Genomic DNA, 18,990 nt, shown 5'->3' with positions numbered 1-18,990 from the left:
TATAAATAGACAGAATTATAGAAAACCCTTCCTGTAATCCTAGCAATAAGAAATGGTAGGCCACTCCCAAGAGGCCTTTTTGATTTTCACCTATTTACAAAATTGGATATCACCTTAATTCTCACTCTGTAATATTTGATCAAAGCAGAACATCAGATAAAATTCTGTATGGAGGACAGCAGAAGAAAGCAATCACATATTTAAGGAGGCAAAGGAAAAATGCTTAGGAACACAACCTCCAAAAACTTAAAATGCAAACAAGAACAGTACTGTTCCATTTATATGCTTGCATTAAATTATAGCTTAAAAAGGAAAATCCTGTAAATTGCCATTTCTTTACAACACCACCACACAGAATGGTAAGCTCTCCAAGGCTCTCCACTCACCTTTAGATGTTAAAGGGGGAGCATAGGAAGAAAGCATTAAATACTGGAGTGTAAGACAACCTTCACAACCTCCTTAGGGCGGCAGAACCTACATAAGACAATACCTTAAAGTCTTCCCTGTACTGCTTTCACCAGTGGCTAAATATCTACATTACTGTACCCACAGCTTTCCTCCTGATGTATGAGCTATACTGCTCCGGAAGACATACAGAAAGTCTAATTCAAGAAATAATAATTAGTCTTCTGGAAAGTTAACTTCCTCTGAACAAATTTCTTCTTATAATATTATTTCCATTTGACCTTTTCTCGTGTCACCTGTTACACCTGTGAACAACCTTCTACTGCTTCAATACCAAATTTCTTTCCCTTGATGCTACAACATGACAACTATTCCCATAAAGCTTTCCTATTTTACAACTCCAATCTATCAGCTCCCCAATCTTTTGGGCTTGAATTGCCAGCACTTCTTGAGAGGTGTCCCCTCCTCGTTTTGCAATGCACACAACCTCATAGCTCTTCTCCAACAGATATTCCTTTCACATGTAAGTGTTAATTGCATTATGCCTTATATTTTAACTGCTTAAAAGTTAAATAGAATTATTTAAGAGTACAGGAAGTCTGTATCCATGATGGCTATTAGAACACAAGAACTTCCAGGTCTCAAAGCCATACTTGATCACGACCCGATTTACTTATTTAAGTACAACCTATGCCTGCATAACTGTACAAATATTTCCCTATTATTCAAGCAGTTACTTGTAAAAGACTGCATTTTGTACGATTCTGCATACACTTCATTATAGGAAACTAACTTATTTTCCCAAAACACCGCCTACACTTTCAATGCTATAAATAGTAATGTTTACTTACTAGAAGCCTGCAGACGTCTGCAAACCATGTTCCACTCTGTTAAGAATCATCTAGATTTTTACTTCTATTAAGACAACAAAGTACGTCTATACAAGACAGCAGCACCTAAGCAGCGTAACAGCAACACACCGCAAGCCATTATTAGCTTCTGAAGTTCTCTACGCGAGATACGCGCTTAATAGCAGAAACAAGTCTGCGTCTTCATCAGCGCAGGCTTCCAGCGGCGCATTACCGTGGTTTTGGCCCAGGCTCCCCCCCGACCGCTGCCAGCACTACACGGAACGCCTCGCCAACACCGCCGATGCCGGCGTTTCCAGGTCACGGCGCGGCCCAAGCAGCACCGCCCGCCCGGCCTCGCCACGGCAGCAGCGGGCGCCCTGGCGCTGCCCGCACACACACGGTACCTTCCAAGCCAGCAGCAGCACGTTCATGATGGCCAGCAACGGGCAGGGTCCGTTCTCGTTCTGGGTGATGACGGGCGTGTTCTCCTCCTTCCAGCGGACCCACTTGATGTGATAGACCGACTGGCCCGGGAAGCGGTCCTTGGAAGCGGAGAGGAGCTGGGAGCCCGCCGCGGGCCTATCCCCTTCGGGCTCCGGGACCGGGGCCCCCGAAGCGGCCCCCGCCGCCCCCACCTCCTCGGCGTCGCTGTTTAGCTCGGAGCTGCTCGGGCAGCAGGAGTGCAGGTTGGAGAACGACTCCAGTGAGTCCAGGCTCCGGGACTCCTCCCCCAGGGGGCTGAGAGCCCCGCTGCTTCCCGAGCCTGCCCCCGCGGGAGCACTCTCCGAGGTAGGCGCTGCTCCGGGGCTCGCCGGCGCCGCCAGCGCCGCGCCGTCCGCCTCACCGCCCTCGGCGGCCCGCGAGGGAGACGCCGTCCGAGGGGCCGCGGCGGGAGCGGGGGCCGGCGGAGGAGAAAAGCTGCGCTGTCCGCCACCCTCCTCAGCCGCCGCGAGCCCGTCCCTGTAGCCGCCCTTGCCTACCGTCGCCTCTTCCAGGAGGAGCTGGCTAGCAGCGCCCCCGCTGCCCCTATTCAGCGAGCCCGGAAGCGGCGGGGGCTGCGCCAGGCTCTCCATGCCCGGCCCTCCGGCCACCCAGCTCCTTCCCTCTCTATTAGCACTGCAGCGGCTGAGCCTTCGCCAACAGCACCCCAGACGCCATAACAGCAGCAACGACTCGGCTCCGCCCCGCCAGGGACGTATGGGCGGGAGGGGGAAAGCAGCCGCGGGTCACAGCGGGGCCCGGGGCGGGGTTGAGCGCCCCGGGGGCGGGGCCGGCGGGCAGGGGAACCCAGCGGCGGGGTGGGAGCCGCTGGGGAAGGGAACGGGAGAGGAGAGAACAGGTGGGGCATGCGCGCGCCCGCCGGAAGGGGCGGCACGAGGCGCCGCGGCAGCTGAAGGGCAGGGCATACCTGTGCCCGCGTCTCGGGGCCCGCCAGCCGCCTCAGGGCGTCCCTCCGCAACGGAGACTGGAGCCGCGCCCGCCCCGGGGCCACCGCGAAGGCGAGGCAGAGCGGGATCCCCGGCGCCGCCCCGCCCGCTTTGGGGGGGGCTGGCGAGCGCCTGCGCGGGAAGGGCGGTGGCGGTGGTTCCCCTTCTCACGAGAGACTTCAGCTGTCCTAGGGGTTGCTGGTGCTTTTTAGTGCGTTTCTTAAATATCCGTACTATGGAAATACGATTTCGGCGAGTATGGTAGAGAACTTGAGAGCTGATGCAGTCGTATTGCTCGGGCTTCACCCTCACGAACCTATTTCCTTCTCTTCCTGTACAGCCTTCAGCTTTTAATCATAGATTTTCGGGAAGGTAATTTATTTTCTCTCGTTTTCAGCAGTTCTCTGATGTAAGCTATTCGTGAACAGTTGCATTAACTTCAGCAACCCCGCCTGAAGTACGTTCGTTGTAATTGTACTTTCTACGTACGTGTTTGTGTAACAACTTTTCTCGGCTCTAACAACGCTAGCGGGGTAAGGTTTTTTTTTTTAATTCTGAAAGAGCGATAGAAATGGAAAAGCACAAATGGAAGGGAGTGAAAGTAAACTGAGAAACTTGTCACAAAACCTAATATAAAAAGTAAATATTTGAGTTAGGTAAGTTGAATGTAGGAATGAGCATATTGACAAGAAATGAAACGTTTTGTCCGAATGGCTTACGTTTTTATCTTCGTTGGAGGATTTTCCTTTACACTTGAATCGTGAAGGTTGCTCAAGACAGTCCAAAACTAACTGTTCGGTGGAGACAACTGCAGTGCTTCACACCACATACAGCATCAAGGGAAATAGATGACATAAAATAAAACTCGAAAACTATGTAAATTAGTTTCTGCAATGAGAAGTGTGTATCCGATATAAAGACAATCAGCTGATGTAGCATATTTACACTTATAAGACCTGGCTATGGGGAATCGGCCCTGAGGCTCGGTACGGAAAGGTTCAAAGGGGGGGCCGTAGGGAAGCCTGCCCGACGAGTACGAGTAAAGTTCGCGCACCAGCTTGTTCCTTTCCCCAGAGGACCCAGATTCCTCCCGCAAGTACCGGCGCTCCCCGGCCACGGCGGAGCCCTTCGAGGGCCCGGGGGGCTGCCGGCCCCGCTAGAAACCTGGCTCCCGGAGGTGGCCCAGAAGGGTTCCTCACGCTGTGCTGCGGCCGGAGCCTGCCCCAACCGGCCCGGGCCCAGCGGCAGCCCCCTCGGAGGCCCCGCCCCGCGGACGGTGAGCTCTCTTCCGGCGGGCTCCGCCCCTTGCGCGCAGGCCGGGAAGGCAGGGCGGAGCTGCAGGGTACGGCCAGAACGCGTGAGCCGCTCCGCCCTGCCGGTGGCGTCGCGCGGGCGGGAGTGGGCGGGCCGCCGGAGGAAGTCGTGGCCGGGGAGCAGAACGGAGTGCTGCTGGGTGGGGGCGGCGGGGCAGAGCAGCCGATCCCAGCCGGATAACGGTCCTCCAGAGCGGCGGGGGACAAAGCGGAGGGAGGCGCGAAGCTTGCCCCTCCCCATCCCGGCGCCGACTGGGGCGGATGTGCTGTGGCTAGGTGGTGGTGGGGCCTGGACCCGGTGAAGATGGATCTGGTGGGGACGATAATCCTGCTATGCTCCTGTGCGGCGGGCGCCGGAGGTGAGGAGCGGCCGGGCCCGCCCGGCCCCGCGGGGCCCCGGCCTACGGCCCCGGCTCGGGCTGCCGGCCTGCCTCCCTACCTGCCTCCCTTCCTCCTTCCCTCCTCCGTCCCCGCCGCGGCGCGGCTGCAGGCTGGGGGCGGTGGGCCCCGCTCCCCGGGGCGACGCGCCTCAGCCCCCGCAGCAGGCCGCGCTGGGCCGTCGGCCGGGGTGTCCTATTCGTCGCCCGCTCCCGGGCATGGTCCACAGTATCGTGCCCGGGCTGTCTTCAACCGCCGCCTGCGGCCGGCCCGGCGCCTCCCCCTTCCCCGGGACTTTCCTTCGCCGCCGACCGAGTCAGCTGTTCTCCTCTCCTTTCCTCCTCGGCCCCTCTTCCACGCCGCGCCCGTCTGTACCCTCCCCTGCCCGGCTCCTTGTTCTCGGCTCCGCTTCAGTCTCTCGGCACTTCCCTCACGGTCCCAGGAGCCGTTTACCTGTTACCTTCCTCCGCCCCGTTCCTCGCCCGCGGACGGGGCCGGGCGGCGGCTGCGGGGAGGCGGTGCCTGGAGAGAGGCGGCGGCTGGGGGCTCTGCCGGTGGGCCGGGGAGGGCAGTGGGGCTGCCCGCCCAGGTGTCCCGCTGCCCGCCCGGCGGGTACACCCCGGGCCTCGCCTTCCCTGTCCCCAAAACCCGGAAGCACAGGTAGACGGAAAGTTCGGCTTAAGGAAATCAAAGATGAGCCCGGTGTTTTCTTGAAGTGTGACCGTAGCTTCAAGGATGGTCTCCGCTCTCTCCCAGGCCAGAGAAAAACATGCTTATCTTTATGGGGACACGTAACTTTGTACTGGCTCCCGTTATGAGTTGTTTTTCAGCATTAGGAAGCTATTAGGGTAGTTTCTTCCCTGCGTCTTGTAATGTTTAATTGGTCAGGTCATGGTAGGGAAATAGTTCTACACTTCTGCAAGAATAGCCCCTGGAAAAAGGTGGACTTCTGACTGTGGTTCCAGCGAAGGATGGGTGGAGCAGCTGGTAAGGACTGACTGCCTCTGTTTTGTTTGGCACCTCTCCTATTTATCTGGGCTCTGCATCTGTGTACGTCAATATGGAGGTGTATTAACAAAGAATCTAGCCCTAAATCCTGGTCTTTTTACCTGTTCTCAAAAAGTAGCATCAAAGTATGTGAAAACTACAGTGGGTTGTATTTGTGGCTAAGCTGTGAGATAAAAAGCAAGATCTTTCACATGGTTAGAAGTCATCCCATTATTTATATGGTTAGGAGTGGCGTACAAAAAAGACTTTGCTGGTGACTTTTCCCTTAGAATTTCTTGTAAGCTATCAAGATATTTCAGACTTAATTATTGTCATACTTTTAAAGGCTTCTCTGTTTGTGAACTAAACTGCGCAGGCACAGAATTAATTCAAAGTGATTTATTAACCAGTTGTGAGGGTTGTTTCCACTGTTTAATTCTAGGCAGGCAAATATGCCTTAAACTTAAAATCACAGTCAGCGTGTACAGTGCAGTCCTCTGGAGCGAGAGGTATATATACCCAAGTTCAAGAAGTGTATTTCATTTTAGAGTTAATTTTTTTCTTTGAGAGAAGAATGGGAACCTTCAACATTTCTGGCGCTAGGAAGCATACTTCACTAGCAGGTAACAGAAGCATGTGTCTTTCAGTGTGTAGCAATACAGGTAAATCTTCTTTAAAGAAAGCTTAATAATGCTGGATAGAAATCTAGAAATAATGGCCCATACGCATCTCCAGAATATCCTATGAAGCTTTCTGGTAAAAGTCTTTACATAATTATGAAGGATTTATCATAATTCTATGTTGAACTAAAATTACTTTTTAATATCAGAAATTTCTATTTTAACTGTGTTCACATTTCTAGAGTTTCTTAAGTACTGTAGATTTTTTTTATTTACTGTGAAATAGAGTTCTTCATTTGCATGCTTTTCCTCTAGGCAGGCATCAGTATCTGTGTGAAAAAGGGCAAGTGCATGATTCTTAAAGATGTTACTGTGAGAGCAGTGCAAGCTGGAAACAACTGAAAAACCCTCAAATTTACCTGTGTTTCATTTGTGTACAGTGCATCTTGTGCTCATTAATTTGACACAAATCTTAAAGCCAAGTTATACTTACCTGTAAAGTTGTCTAGTTTTAAGCCATATAGGTATTGAATAGTAACAATTTTGAAAATTCCATTAATCTCCACTTTTTTAAAAAAATGCTCTTCTGTGTGGTGAGGACAAGATTGGAATATTTTTACAGGATACCTGAGTTTGAACTCTTCTTTCAGAATTATCCAAGGCTTGGTGCCTATATACCATATTTATACTCTGTTGTAGTAGTCTTTAGATACTTTACACGTAAAGGTATGTTATAGATTAACAGAACCAATTCTAACTTTAATTCACAGTTAAGCATTAATCACAAAATCAACGTTTTAAAATATTACGGTACAACGTAACTAGATGGTTTATTTGAGGAGAAAGATGAGAGTAATTTAATGCCTGAATGAAATCTCATTGTTTCATTTGAAAAAAAATATTGTCTTGTAGTTTATATTGTTCTTAAAATTATGTAAAAGGAATACAATCAAAAGCAATCACTAGCATTGCTGCACTGATGAAGTGTACTGCAATGTCTGTATTATGCTGCTTTATAACTATCTGTATGCTTTCTGGTTAAAACAGACAAGTTATCAGCAGGTCTAATAGGCCCTGAAACATGTGCTCGATCAGGTTTTGGTATTAGATCACTTAGGGTTCTCCTAGAAGTTTTTTCTTTCTTTGCTACCGCTGAATAAATATGACCTTCATAAAACAAGTGCTCCGGTAGGTCAGTTTCATTACAGTTTCAATAGTGTGAGAAGGAAAAGCCATGCCAGGTTTTTTTTAGGTAGAATTTATGTAAAGTAGATACTATATACTAGAAGGTAAGATATATGTGCCTTGAATTTTAAGAAATAATAAAAAAAAGGAGAATCACAGCTTTTTTCCCCAGCACCCTTGGAATTGCTTGGCTTAAGTGATGTATTCACTGTCTGGTGATGTTAATTTTTGACATATATAAGGTCATACTTAGTTTGGGCAATATTACTTGCAGCTTCTAGTAGCATGCTTTGTTGCATGTGATTAAGATGCGTGCAGCTATATTAAATAGTGCTTAATTAACCATACATAATTATGTTCTTTGAGGAATGGAAGTAACTGATAGAACCTTTCCTTTGACTTGAGGGGCATTAAAAAAAAAAAAAGGAAAGGGGAATAGAAAGATATGGAAAAGACAACTAAGGAGACCCCCAGAAAGCTTGGATTTCACAAAAGCATTCATGCTTTGTCTAGGCTGATCAGATGCTAAATGTCATTGCAAACCTGTGATAAGTTGTTTTCACTGGTACAACACACTCTTCTATGTTGCTGGGACTTCCGAGTTGTATCTTAGTGTCTTGTGCTGCTGGGTATTGAACCACCTATTTCCCAGTGAGCATGGGAGAAATTCTGTGTTTTGGGGGGCACATGGGGGAGTTGTGGGAAGGCATTTATGATCTATCGGCATCTGAGTGATTTAGTTTGCATCCTTGCTATAAATTGAGAAGAATACTAGCCTTCATTAACATGGCACTCAGCCTCCAGCATTTATCTGGGGTTTAAAATAAACACATTATGAATTTTATATGGTTGGATGAGACACTGTCTGGTAAAGGCAGCTGTCAGATGGTTGTTTCAGAAATGCCCATGCTAATTACAAGTAAACAAAATCAGATGTTTAGATAGTAACTTTGAAATACCATTGCCCCAAAGCCTAAGATTGCTGTTTATTTTTGCTTTTAAAAGGATCTAAAGGATCAGTTATGCAGCATGGCAGAGCCACTGTAATGAGTTACTGCTGTCTGGTGGTCCTGTCCTGGCCATGCATTCCCTGCTGTCCTCCGTCACTGCCTCTTGTATTTGATGGCATGAGGAGCCAATTTGACCTGCACATGTAAACAAAGTAAATTAATTTCCTGCCAGACATGTAACTTTCATTGGTTTATTGTACAACACACATCAGTAAGAAGAAACAGGCTGTGGATGAGAGTACTTTACTGAAAAAAAATAGACATTTACTTCACTTGAAGAACAGCTGAGACTTGGACAGGGTGGGGAGGAAGACAGTAAAATGGGGGCTGCAAATGGGGGAGAGCTCGGGTATGCTGCTTAGATGGGTGGTGCTGCACTGTCTAACTGTACCCTAAACATGAGTTTTCAGTGAAGGGAAATGGGCCTGACTTGATTTTTTTGGTTACACATTTTTCTTTCACCAAAAACTAACTTGACCAGAAGAGAAAGTATATATTTCAGCTGAATCAAATTTAGTGCTAGCACAGGGGAAGAATAGAAATGGAGTGGATGAAAAAGGGCAGCGAGACCTGCTCTTCTGCTGGCAGTTATGAAACTACAAGCTGAATAAATTCTCCAGTGAAATTCAAGTCGGGAGGTATATGGTAGGATTACTGGCTTTTAATATACTTCAGCACAGAAGTGCTAAATCTGAATGCTATGTACACTCTTTAATGTCCCATGTAAAGGGAACGTATTTGAAGAGAAATAAACTACATTGAAAACAGCTTGAAGAAGCACAACTTGCTTTGATTATCTTAATTAAAATTATAATAATAATTCTCTTAAAGATATTTATCATATGCTGACATTTCAAATCTGCAAATCAGTGATCATGGTTGTAGTAAAAAGAGTTGTCTGGTAAGTTAGTCTTGCTGCTGAACAATTACTGATAGTCTGAAGTTGTATTCTGCGGGTTTTTTTTCCACTAACAAACTTGAGTTATATTTGAACTATTTGTCTTTGTCACGCAAGTTGTAATCTGAGTTGTTTACTACAAACTTCACCTTTTAGAACAGTGCATACTTGATTTATCCTCTTATGGGAAATCAAATGTTATCTTTTACCACAATATATATAAATTTAATAAATGTTTGTTTACAATGGTAAACTTTCAGTACTGTTTATTACCAGTCATCTTTATGTGCATGATTCTACATGGATTTCCTCTGTAATCTTCCCAGATAGTGAGGTTAGTCTGACCAGCCTGTAGATCTCCTTGATGATAGGGGTGACATTTGTCTTCCAGTTGTCAGGAACCCCCTTGCATCGCCATAACATTTCAAAAAGGTGATAGCCTGAAAATGGCATCAGCCAGCTCCGTCGGCACTCTTGGGTTCACTCCATCTGATCCTGTGGACTTTTGTATATCCGATTGTCTTAAGTGTTCCCTAGTTGTTTCCTCTGCTGCGGGTACTGCTTCATTCCCACAGACTGGGAAGGTTTTGTCTAGGGGGGAGAAAAGAGTCGTCCTAGTCTTCTCAGGGAAAATAACCATGATGAATGAACTGAAAAGCAAATCATTTAGCATAGACCACCAAACCATTGTTTTATATAGCTGCTCAAGGCGTGCCAGGAGGCTTATAGCTAAAATCCCACGGGTCATACATTTTGCCCTTTGCATAAGCTTAGTTAGAAGGTGAGAATATATGCTTCAGACTTCCTATCTGTCCAGTGGGATTTGTGTCTGTTCAGAACAGCAACTGTAGATACTTTCTTTACAACTCTTTAGGGATGCTGAAGAGCTATAGACCCTCATACTCAAAAAATTTTTACGGGGCTGTCACCTTGAGACATTTGCCTAAATGTTCTGCCTCATTCTACTTCAAGTCCTTCCCCGTATTTAGTTCTAAGCCCGTGAGAATAAAGTTTCATTCTTGGAGGGTTTTTGTTGTAGGAAATGCCACAGCTAGTTTAACAAGTCTTTAGAAGACTACACTGTCAGGTTCAAAAGCCATCCTCTGTTACTCTCTGATATCTGTATCCTAAAGGGTTTCTGTCCGCTAGCTTAGCGTTTAGACAAAGTATAACAGCTTATTCCACTAGGTTGCCTGGAAAGGCATCATGCCATCTTTGATGTTTGGTTGATGGCAACATGATACATGTAATTTTTAGAGCAGCTCCCTTAAACTATATCTAGATGCTCATGGCTCAGTGTTACTTACTGCAGGCTTCCTGATCGTATCCTTATTTGAAAAGATATTTGTCTTGCAGTATCTATTAAAAACAAAACAAAACCCCACAACTAGTTTTTCAAGGATGACAACATAACCACAGTAGTTTGTCACAGGGGTTGAGATCTGTGCACATGCTGTTGTAACAACTTATTGGGGGTACACTACTCTTGGATTCTATGAGAGACTTCTTCCTTTTAGATGCATGATCTTCTAATTGCAAAATCCGGAGGTAGCATTTGTACCCGTCTCATGCATCTCTGTGAAGTCTTCTTTCCAGTTTAACAAACTTTTGCCATGGGATCCTGTAAGTTACATTACCAAGGTTGAGTTATATATTAAGCTACCTTTGTGAAGAAGATAATGGTTTTTGATCTGTAGCTGGTTTTATTAGATTGTGTATCTGTTGCAGACTTTGAAAGCTATAGCATTGTTAATGTTATACTTTCACTTCCAAAAGTATGTAAACGTTCATTTTGAAGCCTTGATTTCAACTCTGTCTGAAGTCCCTTTTTAGAAAAGATGAAATAGCATGTACACTAGGTGATATGCAGCTGCTTTGGTTTAGCAAAAATGTTTATGTAAAGTTCTCATACTATTCACTGTGATAGTACTTGAAATATAAGGAGTTCTTAAAGTTTTGGAGAAAGGGAAAAGAAATACAGCTTCCCTGTGTGATCACAGAAAGTGTGTACATTTTGGTTAAGCAAAAGGGTTTTTGCTTAAAACTCTCCCTGCTTTTGCTTATCACATACATTTTTACATGGTCGGGAGACCTGAATCAGATCCAAGGCCTTATTGGGTCTTCAGTAAGTTGTCATGCCTTAAAACTTTTCTTTTTAGGTGCCTGGAGCTGTGCAAAGAGTACTTTTGCAATACTGAGAAAAAAAAGGCCTATAATTATTTAAGGAATGCATTATTAGAAGCCTCCTACCACAGAAAAGTTGAAGATAATTTAACTTGTTAAATAGTCTTGGGATTATGGAGCACAGAAATTTACACATTCTGCAGTTTTGATAAAGTTTTTTGAAGTGAGTTATTAGTATCATATTCTAGATTTAGGTTCATTTTAAAATTAAAAACTTTAAGTTTTAGCTTATATCAGTTCATTTTGAACCTTGTTTTCTTTAATGTTGACACTTTTGGGTAATGTACCTGGAATTGGAAAGAATGTACCTGTAGTCAGGCTAATGTGTATTGTGCACCAGTTTAATATAACAAGTGGTCTCAGGCTAATCTTGTTTGGTTTATAGAAGTTCTTGGGCCATAGGAGGTGTTTTGTGTTTCTGCTCCTTTCTGTGGGATTATGTTGGAAGTGATTAGAGAACCGTCAGACAGGGACAACATCCCTCATCCTCAAAATTCCTCGTGCTGGTTACTGAAATTTTTTATTAATCCCACTTCTTATTTGGATTAGAATTCATGTAGACTTGCTTAAATAACAAATTTTATAAATGTTTAAGACACCTAAGAGGCTTCTGGAAAACTGGATGGCAATGGATTCGTATTTTGAGACTAAGAGTGAGAGGAAATTAGGATGAAGCTGTATTTGCAGTTAAGGATAAAGAGTCAGCATTTGCAGAAGCCTACAATACTGTGAGGAAACCCAAAAGTGGTTTATCTGCAGTATATCATTACGTGAATTTTAAAAAGGTATGGCAGTATCAGCTTGTGCACATTGCTGGTAAATGCAAGTGATGCATTTAGAAGCATTAATTTAGTTAGTCGTCTTTTGTGTTGCTCATTGAGCTTATTGGTGATCAGACATTCTAATCCCTTGAAAAGAAATAGAGGCACTGAGAAATTGTTGTATTAATTTAAAGAAGACCTCATGACAATAAATACATGAAAGGTAAACTTGTATTTTTGCTTATGAAACTGTATTCTTAGTACAATAACAGGTTGGGATTTTTTTTTGTGGAAGTGTAACACTGCCGAAGCAAAGCTTTGGGATACATTTGTCTTTCATTGGGCTTCCCTGGACCGTGTCAATATAGACATCTGAAGAAAAATATTGCATGAAATCTCTGAGAATTCTCACATTTAGGTTGGTCTGGTGTTAAACTGATTATGAGTTATCCTGCTTTTTCTTACAGAATTAAGAGTTCTGGAGAAAAGTCAATACTTTCTATTTGATCTCTCAAGTGATGCACTTAAATATTTCTTAAAGAAAAAAAGATGATAGCCCATGTCAGGTTCTTGAAAAATCAAGCATAAACTGAATAATTTGTTCCCTTCTTTAAGGAGGAGGTTGAAGAAGGAGGGCTTTGAAGCTAGGTGAGGAGCCAGGAGCAATGGAGGAAAACACCTGCATGCACACAAGTGAGAATAACATACAGTGAAAAAAAGTAACAAAACAGAAAATTAAAAAGAAAAAAAAGGGGGGGTTACATCCTTGAAGCTCTAACTGGTGCATAATGTTATACCATTGACTGTGTTTGCCCAGCCTTCAGAATATAGTAATAGGTACTATGAAATGCAGTTTCTGTGATATGGAAACAAATCTTCGAAAATATCCTTATGAAGAGTCTAAGATTACTGATTCAACCTGGAACTGGAAAACCAGCAACTTGCATGTTATGTATTCTAATTTCATATTCTTAGTGTAGACAAGATATTGTATGTATGCCACAGCTTTCAATAGACAATTCAGGTTTTGCATCAGGTCTATCCCTTCATAAATGAAGTGGTTGACAGTTGAATTTCTGTGTCCTCTTTGTGAAGGATGATGTGTTACAGCTAATAAAAATGACGATACATGTACTGCACTCAGTTTATCTTTGTATCACCACGTTGCATCTCAGTGAACTAAAAAGATAGGGTCGACTTTTTTCAGTAAAAACAAATAGTTCACTGAAACACCTTCTAAAGTTTTGGAATATGCTTTATCAAACAGGTCATTCATGTAGTGAACTTGCATGGAAATTTTTACTAAACATTGACAGTGCTGAAACATTCCCTTTACAAAAAGATTTGGTACTATATTGCTGTCACAGCCTACTTAAGAGAGAATTTGACTTTTTGCATAATAAAACTGTAGGAGATGGTGCTTACATTTTTAATTATTTGATACAAAAGTAGTTTCTATAATGGTTGATTTGTTCTTCAGAAACAGTTGCTTGCATGGAGTTAAAAGAAAAAAGTTTAAAAGTTTGTTGGGTAAAGTGTATAGAACAACACTGCAAGGCTTTGTTTCAAACAAGGTGAATGTTTGTGTGCTAGCTACTGGTAAAAGCATGTGTCAAAACATGCAATTACTCTTTGGAGTTTTTAAACATACCTCACTTAATATCTTTAATTCTTTGGTGGCTTTAATGTTTAATATATCAAGAAACGTGACATAATTTGGGTCATATATAATCTGGCTTTGAAGCCAGAACCGTTGAAATGATCTCGCTCTTGTCTGTAGAATCTAGATATAGATATCTAAATTGATTCCTTTTGATTATATATTTTCAGTAGACACTATTTAAAAACTGTTTTTCTCTGTGTATGTAAAACATACTGTGTGCGCTACCTCCATTACAAAGACACAGTGGTTTGCTCCACAAGTTGCGTTTTGGGGTTGGTTTTTTTTTGTTCTATTTTTCCACATTATTTTCTACTGTTGGAACTTCTGGTTTTTTTTTTTTGGTCTCTAAGTTACTGAATCACTTCCTCTTAATAAATCCTTCCACAGCATCTGTGTTTACTTTTAGCAGGTAGATGAAATATTTTTATGCGTAATGTTCTAGTGCTGGTGTTTGATACAAAAGTGTGGTAAGACTTGCAATGAGTGTGTGTTGAATGTGCAGAGGCAGGGGATGGAGGCCTTGGTGGTGGTCAGGATATGAAAATGTACTTGTGAAATATGTGCTGTACTGTCAATTTATTGTGTGTAGAATTCTGATTGCTTGGGATGTATTAGCTAATAAGAAAGCAAATCCTGGCTGGAAACTGTGTACTTAGAAGTGACCAAAATTGGAATTAACCAGATGTCTATAATGCATATAGTGGCTCCTCATCTGGAGGAAGATAATGCTATGTGAACTTTGTTACAGTTTTAGTTCTTATGATTACTGGCCTGTTGGCTGTCTGGTAGGCAAAAGTACATGTCAGCAGTATATCTGGCAGGTCTGGGCAGCGCAAGGAGTTTTCTATCCTGTTATTGACCTACTAATATTAACCTACTAATATTAACTTTGGAGTGGAAAATACTGTGTTATAGTAGAATGTCTAATGTCTAGTGAAAATACAGGGCTAATATGGTGGTTATCTGTACGCATATTATAGATCTATGAAGAGCTCTCAAGTGCTAGTGCTTCTGGTCAATGCAGCGCGTACCTTCCTCCATCAGGATGGGAGGACCAAAATTTTTCCCCATTTCCTGCCATGCGCTCTTAATGTGAGTCAGAAATATTACCTTATAAGGAAGTGTCAAAATGGACTGTACTGAATCTAAGTCTTTGGAGATACATCTTTAATAAAACTTTTCCATGTAATAGAACATTCCATGTGATACAAAATATTGTGTTGCTAGGTGGCATGATTTGCTCTTAATTTTTGGCATGTGGAATATAAACATTCTGAGCAGACACTTTGGTGTCATGAGTACAGAGTGAGGCTGGAAGTACAGTTCTGGGAACCAGAGGAAAGATGTTCAGCTGTTGCATTTTCCATGCTTGGATCAGGAGTACGTTTCTGAAACACCTCTCAAGCATTCCTGTCTACAGTGATGTAGTTTGCATTGTGGAGTAGTTTTGGAGTAAATGAACTATACTAATTTTGATTGAAATTAAAGTGGAAGATGCCTTCCAAGGTCCACCTAACGCACTGTAACAGCAAGCATGCATTTGGTCTGTGGGATCAGAGTAAAATGTATCTGAGGTACACGGGATAAAAAAGACAGCTAGGATGTATCTAATGTGGAAGTTGGGTCCTCATCATGAACTGCCTTGCACCACAGATATGCCATACCTGGTAGTGTGGTTGTAACCTTAGTAATTTCTCAGACATGCTAAACCATACTTTTTTTTTCTCTTTTCAGGCCAGTATGGAAATCCTCTAAATAAGTACATTAGACATTATGAAGGATTATCTTACGATGTGGATTTGTTACACCAAAAACACCAGCGTGCCAAAAGAGCAGTATTGCATGAAGATCAGTTCGTGCACCTAGATTTTCATGCTCATGGAAGGTTAGTGGTATTTAAAGTATTTAAAACAAATACCTTTTAATTCATCTGTGTTTTAATTACAGTGAAATGTAAATGGTGAAATACAGTCATCAAACTAATGTTAGCTAGAATACACTAAAATGCAGTGTTTACAGTCTTATGATGTGCTTGCTCTTATGTCCAGTATAACTGTAACATTGTTGCTTGTAATCACTCATTCAAACTTCTGGTAATAACTATTAATGCTCTTTTAAGCTTAAACAATGGGATCATGCTGGGAATAGAATAGTAGTTGATTCTGAGTTTATGATGTAGCTTTGGCATGATTTTTTACAAAGATTATGCCAAACTGTCTGAGGAGATTTAACTGAGAAAAAGTAAAATTTCAAATTGCATTTGAAACTACAAAAGAGGCCCAAAAGTGTGTTCCATTTTTGTCTGTGATGGTGTCACCTGTTTTCTGTGCTGTTATGGAATTTAGCAGTTCTTTGACATGGGAAGACATGATTGCTGTTACAAGACTTGCTTCGCCTTGCATTTAACATGTGATTGTAAGATCCAGTAAAAAAGTTAGATATTCAGTGTGAGTAACTGAAGTATAATTTGTAGGTTTTATTTAAGAAGATTTCTTGGTTTTTTAGAAATGCCTGCTTTTTGTATAACTGAGGAAAAACAGGAAGAAAGTTAAAATATTTACATTTTTGTTTCTTTGACTCCCTCCTTTGCAGCACCACAGTCTTGATGTATTTTAGGAATATGTAATGTCCTTTTCTGATTATTTCAGTTACAATTTAAGTAATTAAAACTTGATAAACAATTGCTAGCCATATGTAGAAACATAGGAAATTTGGCAGAGCAAAGGTAAAACCAGGTCTTCTGAATCTGAGTTTGGAATATTGATCTATAAGTAACCGTCTGCTTCTGTGCCAGCTTGTAATTTCTTCAGGGATTGAAGTGTTGCTGCTGGAGGTGTATGGCATAATGACTGAATTTCATTGTGTGTTCCCAAAAGGTTAGCATTAGGGTTTTTTTTTGTAACTGCTGTAGAACTGCAACCCAAATCCTGAATTTGAAGTTCTGTCCTAAAACCATCTTCTTGGGTGTGATTGTTGGGCCAGATAAAATTATTATTTAAAGGACAGTCATAATGTTCCTGTCTCTGTTCTAGCTTCACAGGCAATCTCTAGTCTTTGCCATTAAATTGTTCTAATAAACAAGACTGCAGAGTAGAATCTTTCAGAGGCTCCTCATACTGTAAACCTCTCCACTTCTAAATTTAATCTCCAGCAAGGTTTCAAGACAGCAAAGTTTAGTTTCCATCTAATGCTGCCACTCTTAAGCTGCAGGCTGATGGTTAGTTTAGGCTTTTACCAAAGCATGTGCTACTGCAGAGAGGAACAGGCCTGACCACATTCCCAGCATCATCTTTGCACTAGCACTAGTAGTCTTAAAACCATGCAAGGAAAAGCTTCTGGGGACTGATCCAGCTGAATTTTTTTTGGCAAAAAAAAAAAATCAGTATGACTTGAAGGGGTATTGGAAAGAGGATGAGACCATTCTTTCTGGGAGCAGTCCACATTTCAATCAACTTGAAGAGGTTCACCTTGTCATTGGTAAAGATACCATAATACTCCTCTGTAAAATAGAGCTCGGCTTAGCCTGTGCATTCTATTTGTGTTAATAAGGTGGGCTGAAAATCCTTATTGTATGGAAATGTTAACTGTACCTACAATACTGAGTTCAAAAAAAGATTTCCTTTTACTTCCTGGATCTTCATCACACCAGATGTTAAACAAGTTTATGAAGGTTTTGCTAACAGCTACTATCACTCAGGAAGTAAAGTGTTGGTGTTTATATGTGGAATTGATCCTAAATCCCTGTGCTCTGAGGCACAAATCCATCATTAACTGAAGAGGCTGAATGGAAACTTCCTATAAGGTCTAACCAATCCATAATTTAGGATTTCGGTAGTTTCCTGTGACACATCTAACGCTGCCAAAGAGAGGGTAGTTGACAGGCTGTAAACTTAGTCCACAAATTCCTGTTAATCAGTCTGAGTGTGTACTTACAAAATATTTTAATCTTTCTTTAAATATGAGTTGGGGAGGATCAAGTGAATTGTTTTTACTTCATACAGTCTATTTAGTAGCTTTGAAGGTGTGTAGCAGTTTGAAAAACAATAAGTAGGATTGCCTCTTTGTAGTTGCATCTAGTTTATTGTGAATAACAATTTAGAAGTGATGCATGTCATCACTGAGAATGACAATATTAAAACCTTTCTATCAAGTTTACTTTGTGATAAGATAGGAAATAAAGCTTTTGCAAGATATTTAAACCATTTAGATTTAGCCCATGGACTCTTTAAGTGCCATTTCATTTAAATACGGAGGATGAAACAAAGGCAGTCAACATGAGGTTTGGGATTCTGTAAATTTAAACCTGATTTTTTGAATGGCTTTACACCAAATGGTTATTTAAGGCTTTGTCCAGGACTAGTGGTTTATTGGCATATAGCTGTCCAACCCGCATCTCTGTAGCCGAATGAAGATACTGAACAGCTGCTACTTATATGTAATGAAATTATAATCTTCTGGTTCGAGATGGCTTCTGATGAAATGGCTGTCAGGAAACAATGGGAAAGCTGTCCTAATATTGACTGCCATTCACTGCTGGAAATAGTGAATGAAGCTAGCTGGACCACAACAGTTCTTATGCTGTATCTCTGGTACCAGTTCGAACTTTATAATCTTAATCTTTCCATTTGTGCCACAGGAAGCACCTGTTGGTCACGTGGCCAGTCAAGATGGGAATGATTTGGCTGATTATTTTTCAGCCAGATTAATTGTCATTCAATTCAGTATACAAGCAAACTTACTGTAAGAAGAAAGGGTAAAGGAATAAGCAGAAGCGGTGAGAGGGAAGATGCAATACTATTCTTTTCAGTGTCAGTGCTGACATATGCCTAATTAGCATTCATCAAACTTAGTTTCATTGTGCAGAAAACAGCTGGCAGCTACACTGTTTTGATTGTGTAGGTAGCACCTGTTCTTTTCAGTAGTCTGGATTTAAGAACTGTATTTCTTAGTACTCTTTTGTTGAGAAAGGAAGAAATAAAAACAATATTTAAATATTACCTATTTATGCCAAGTTAAAGTGACCATTTAAACATGGGGTAATAACAGTTTAATAATGAGACAGATACTGTAATGATGGAACTAAACCCAAAGCAACCTTTTTTCACACCAGACTCAGTAGTTCTACAAATGGGTGTGTAACACGCCATCACAGAGAAACTCTGCTGTATTTAACCTTCACCTGAAAGTTAAATGCTACACAGTATGCTGTTAAGAACAGAAATTTGTCACAGGTTTTGTTGTTGGGTAATCTAAAATACAATTTGTTATGGCACATGTAATGGATTAAACCAAAACAGCCACTGTTCAG

General features: G+C 42.3%; 2 protein-coding genes across 5 annotated transcripts in view; one reads left to right on the top strand and one right to left on the bottom strand.

Moving 5' to 3' along the window:
• MINDY2 (MINDY lysine 48 deubiquitinase 2) overlaps positions 1-2,566 on the bottom strand; it is a 31,476-nt gene extending 28,910 nt beyond the window's left edge. For 2 of the 3 annotated variants that reach the window (XR_010373760.1, XM_064456537.1), the window contains exon 1: positions 1,661-2,550. Coding sequence is in view for 2 of the 3 variants with exons in the window: in XM_064456537.1 (XP_064312607.1) it covers positions 1,661-2,329 (669 nt within the window). In the remaining variant the exon portion in view is untranslated. Of the gene's footprint in view, positions 1-1,660 lie in introns of all 3 variants that reach the window. The other variant, XM_064456538.1, reaches the window with a different exon arrangement.
• Positions 2,567-4,091: 1,525 nt separating this feature from the next.
• Positions 4,092-18,990, top strand: part of ADAM10 (ADAM metallopeptidase domain 10) — a 52,209-nt gene continuing 37,310 nt past the window's right edge. The window contains exons 1-2 of one of the 2 annotated variants that reach the window (XM_064456534.1): positions 4,092-4,355; positions 15,417-15,567. In XM_064456534.1, the coding sequence (XP_064312604.1) occupies positions 4,301-4,355; positions 15,417-15,567 (206 nt within the window). In that variant the 5' untranslated portion in view covers positions 4,092-4,300. The remainder of the gene's footprint in view (positions 4,356-15,416; positions 15,568-18,990) is intronic. The other variant, XM_064456535.1, reaches the window with a different exon arrangement.

Source organism: Phalacrocorax carbo, chromosome 7 (genome assembly GCF_963921805.1).
Source record: "Phalacrocorax carbo chromosome 7, bPhaCar2.1, whole genome shotgun sequence".
NCBI lineage: Eukaryota > Metazoa > Chordata > Aves > Suliformes > Phalacrocoracidae > Phalacrocorax > Phalacrocorax carbo.
This window is presented reverse-complemented; position numbering and strand designations above follow the sequence as displayed.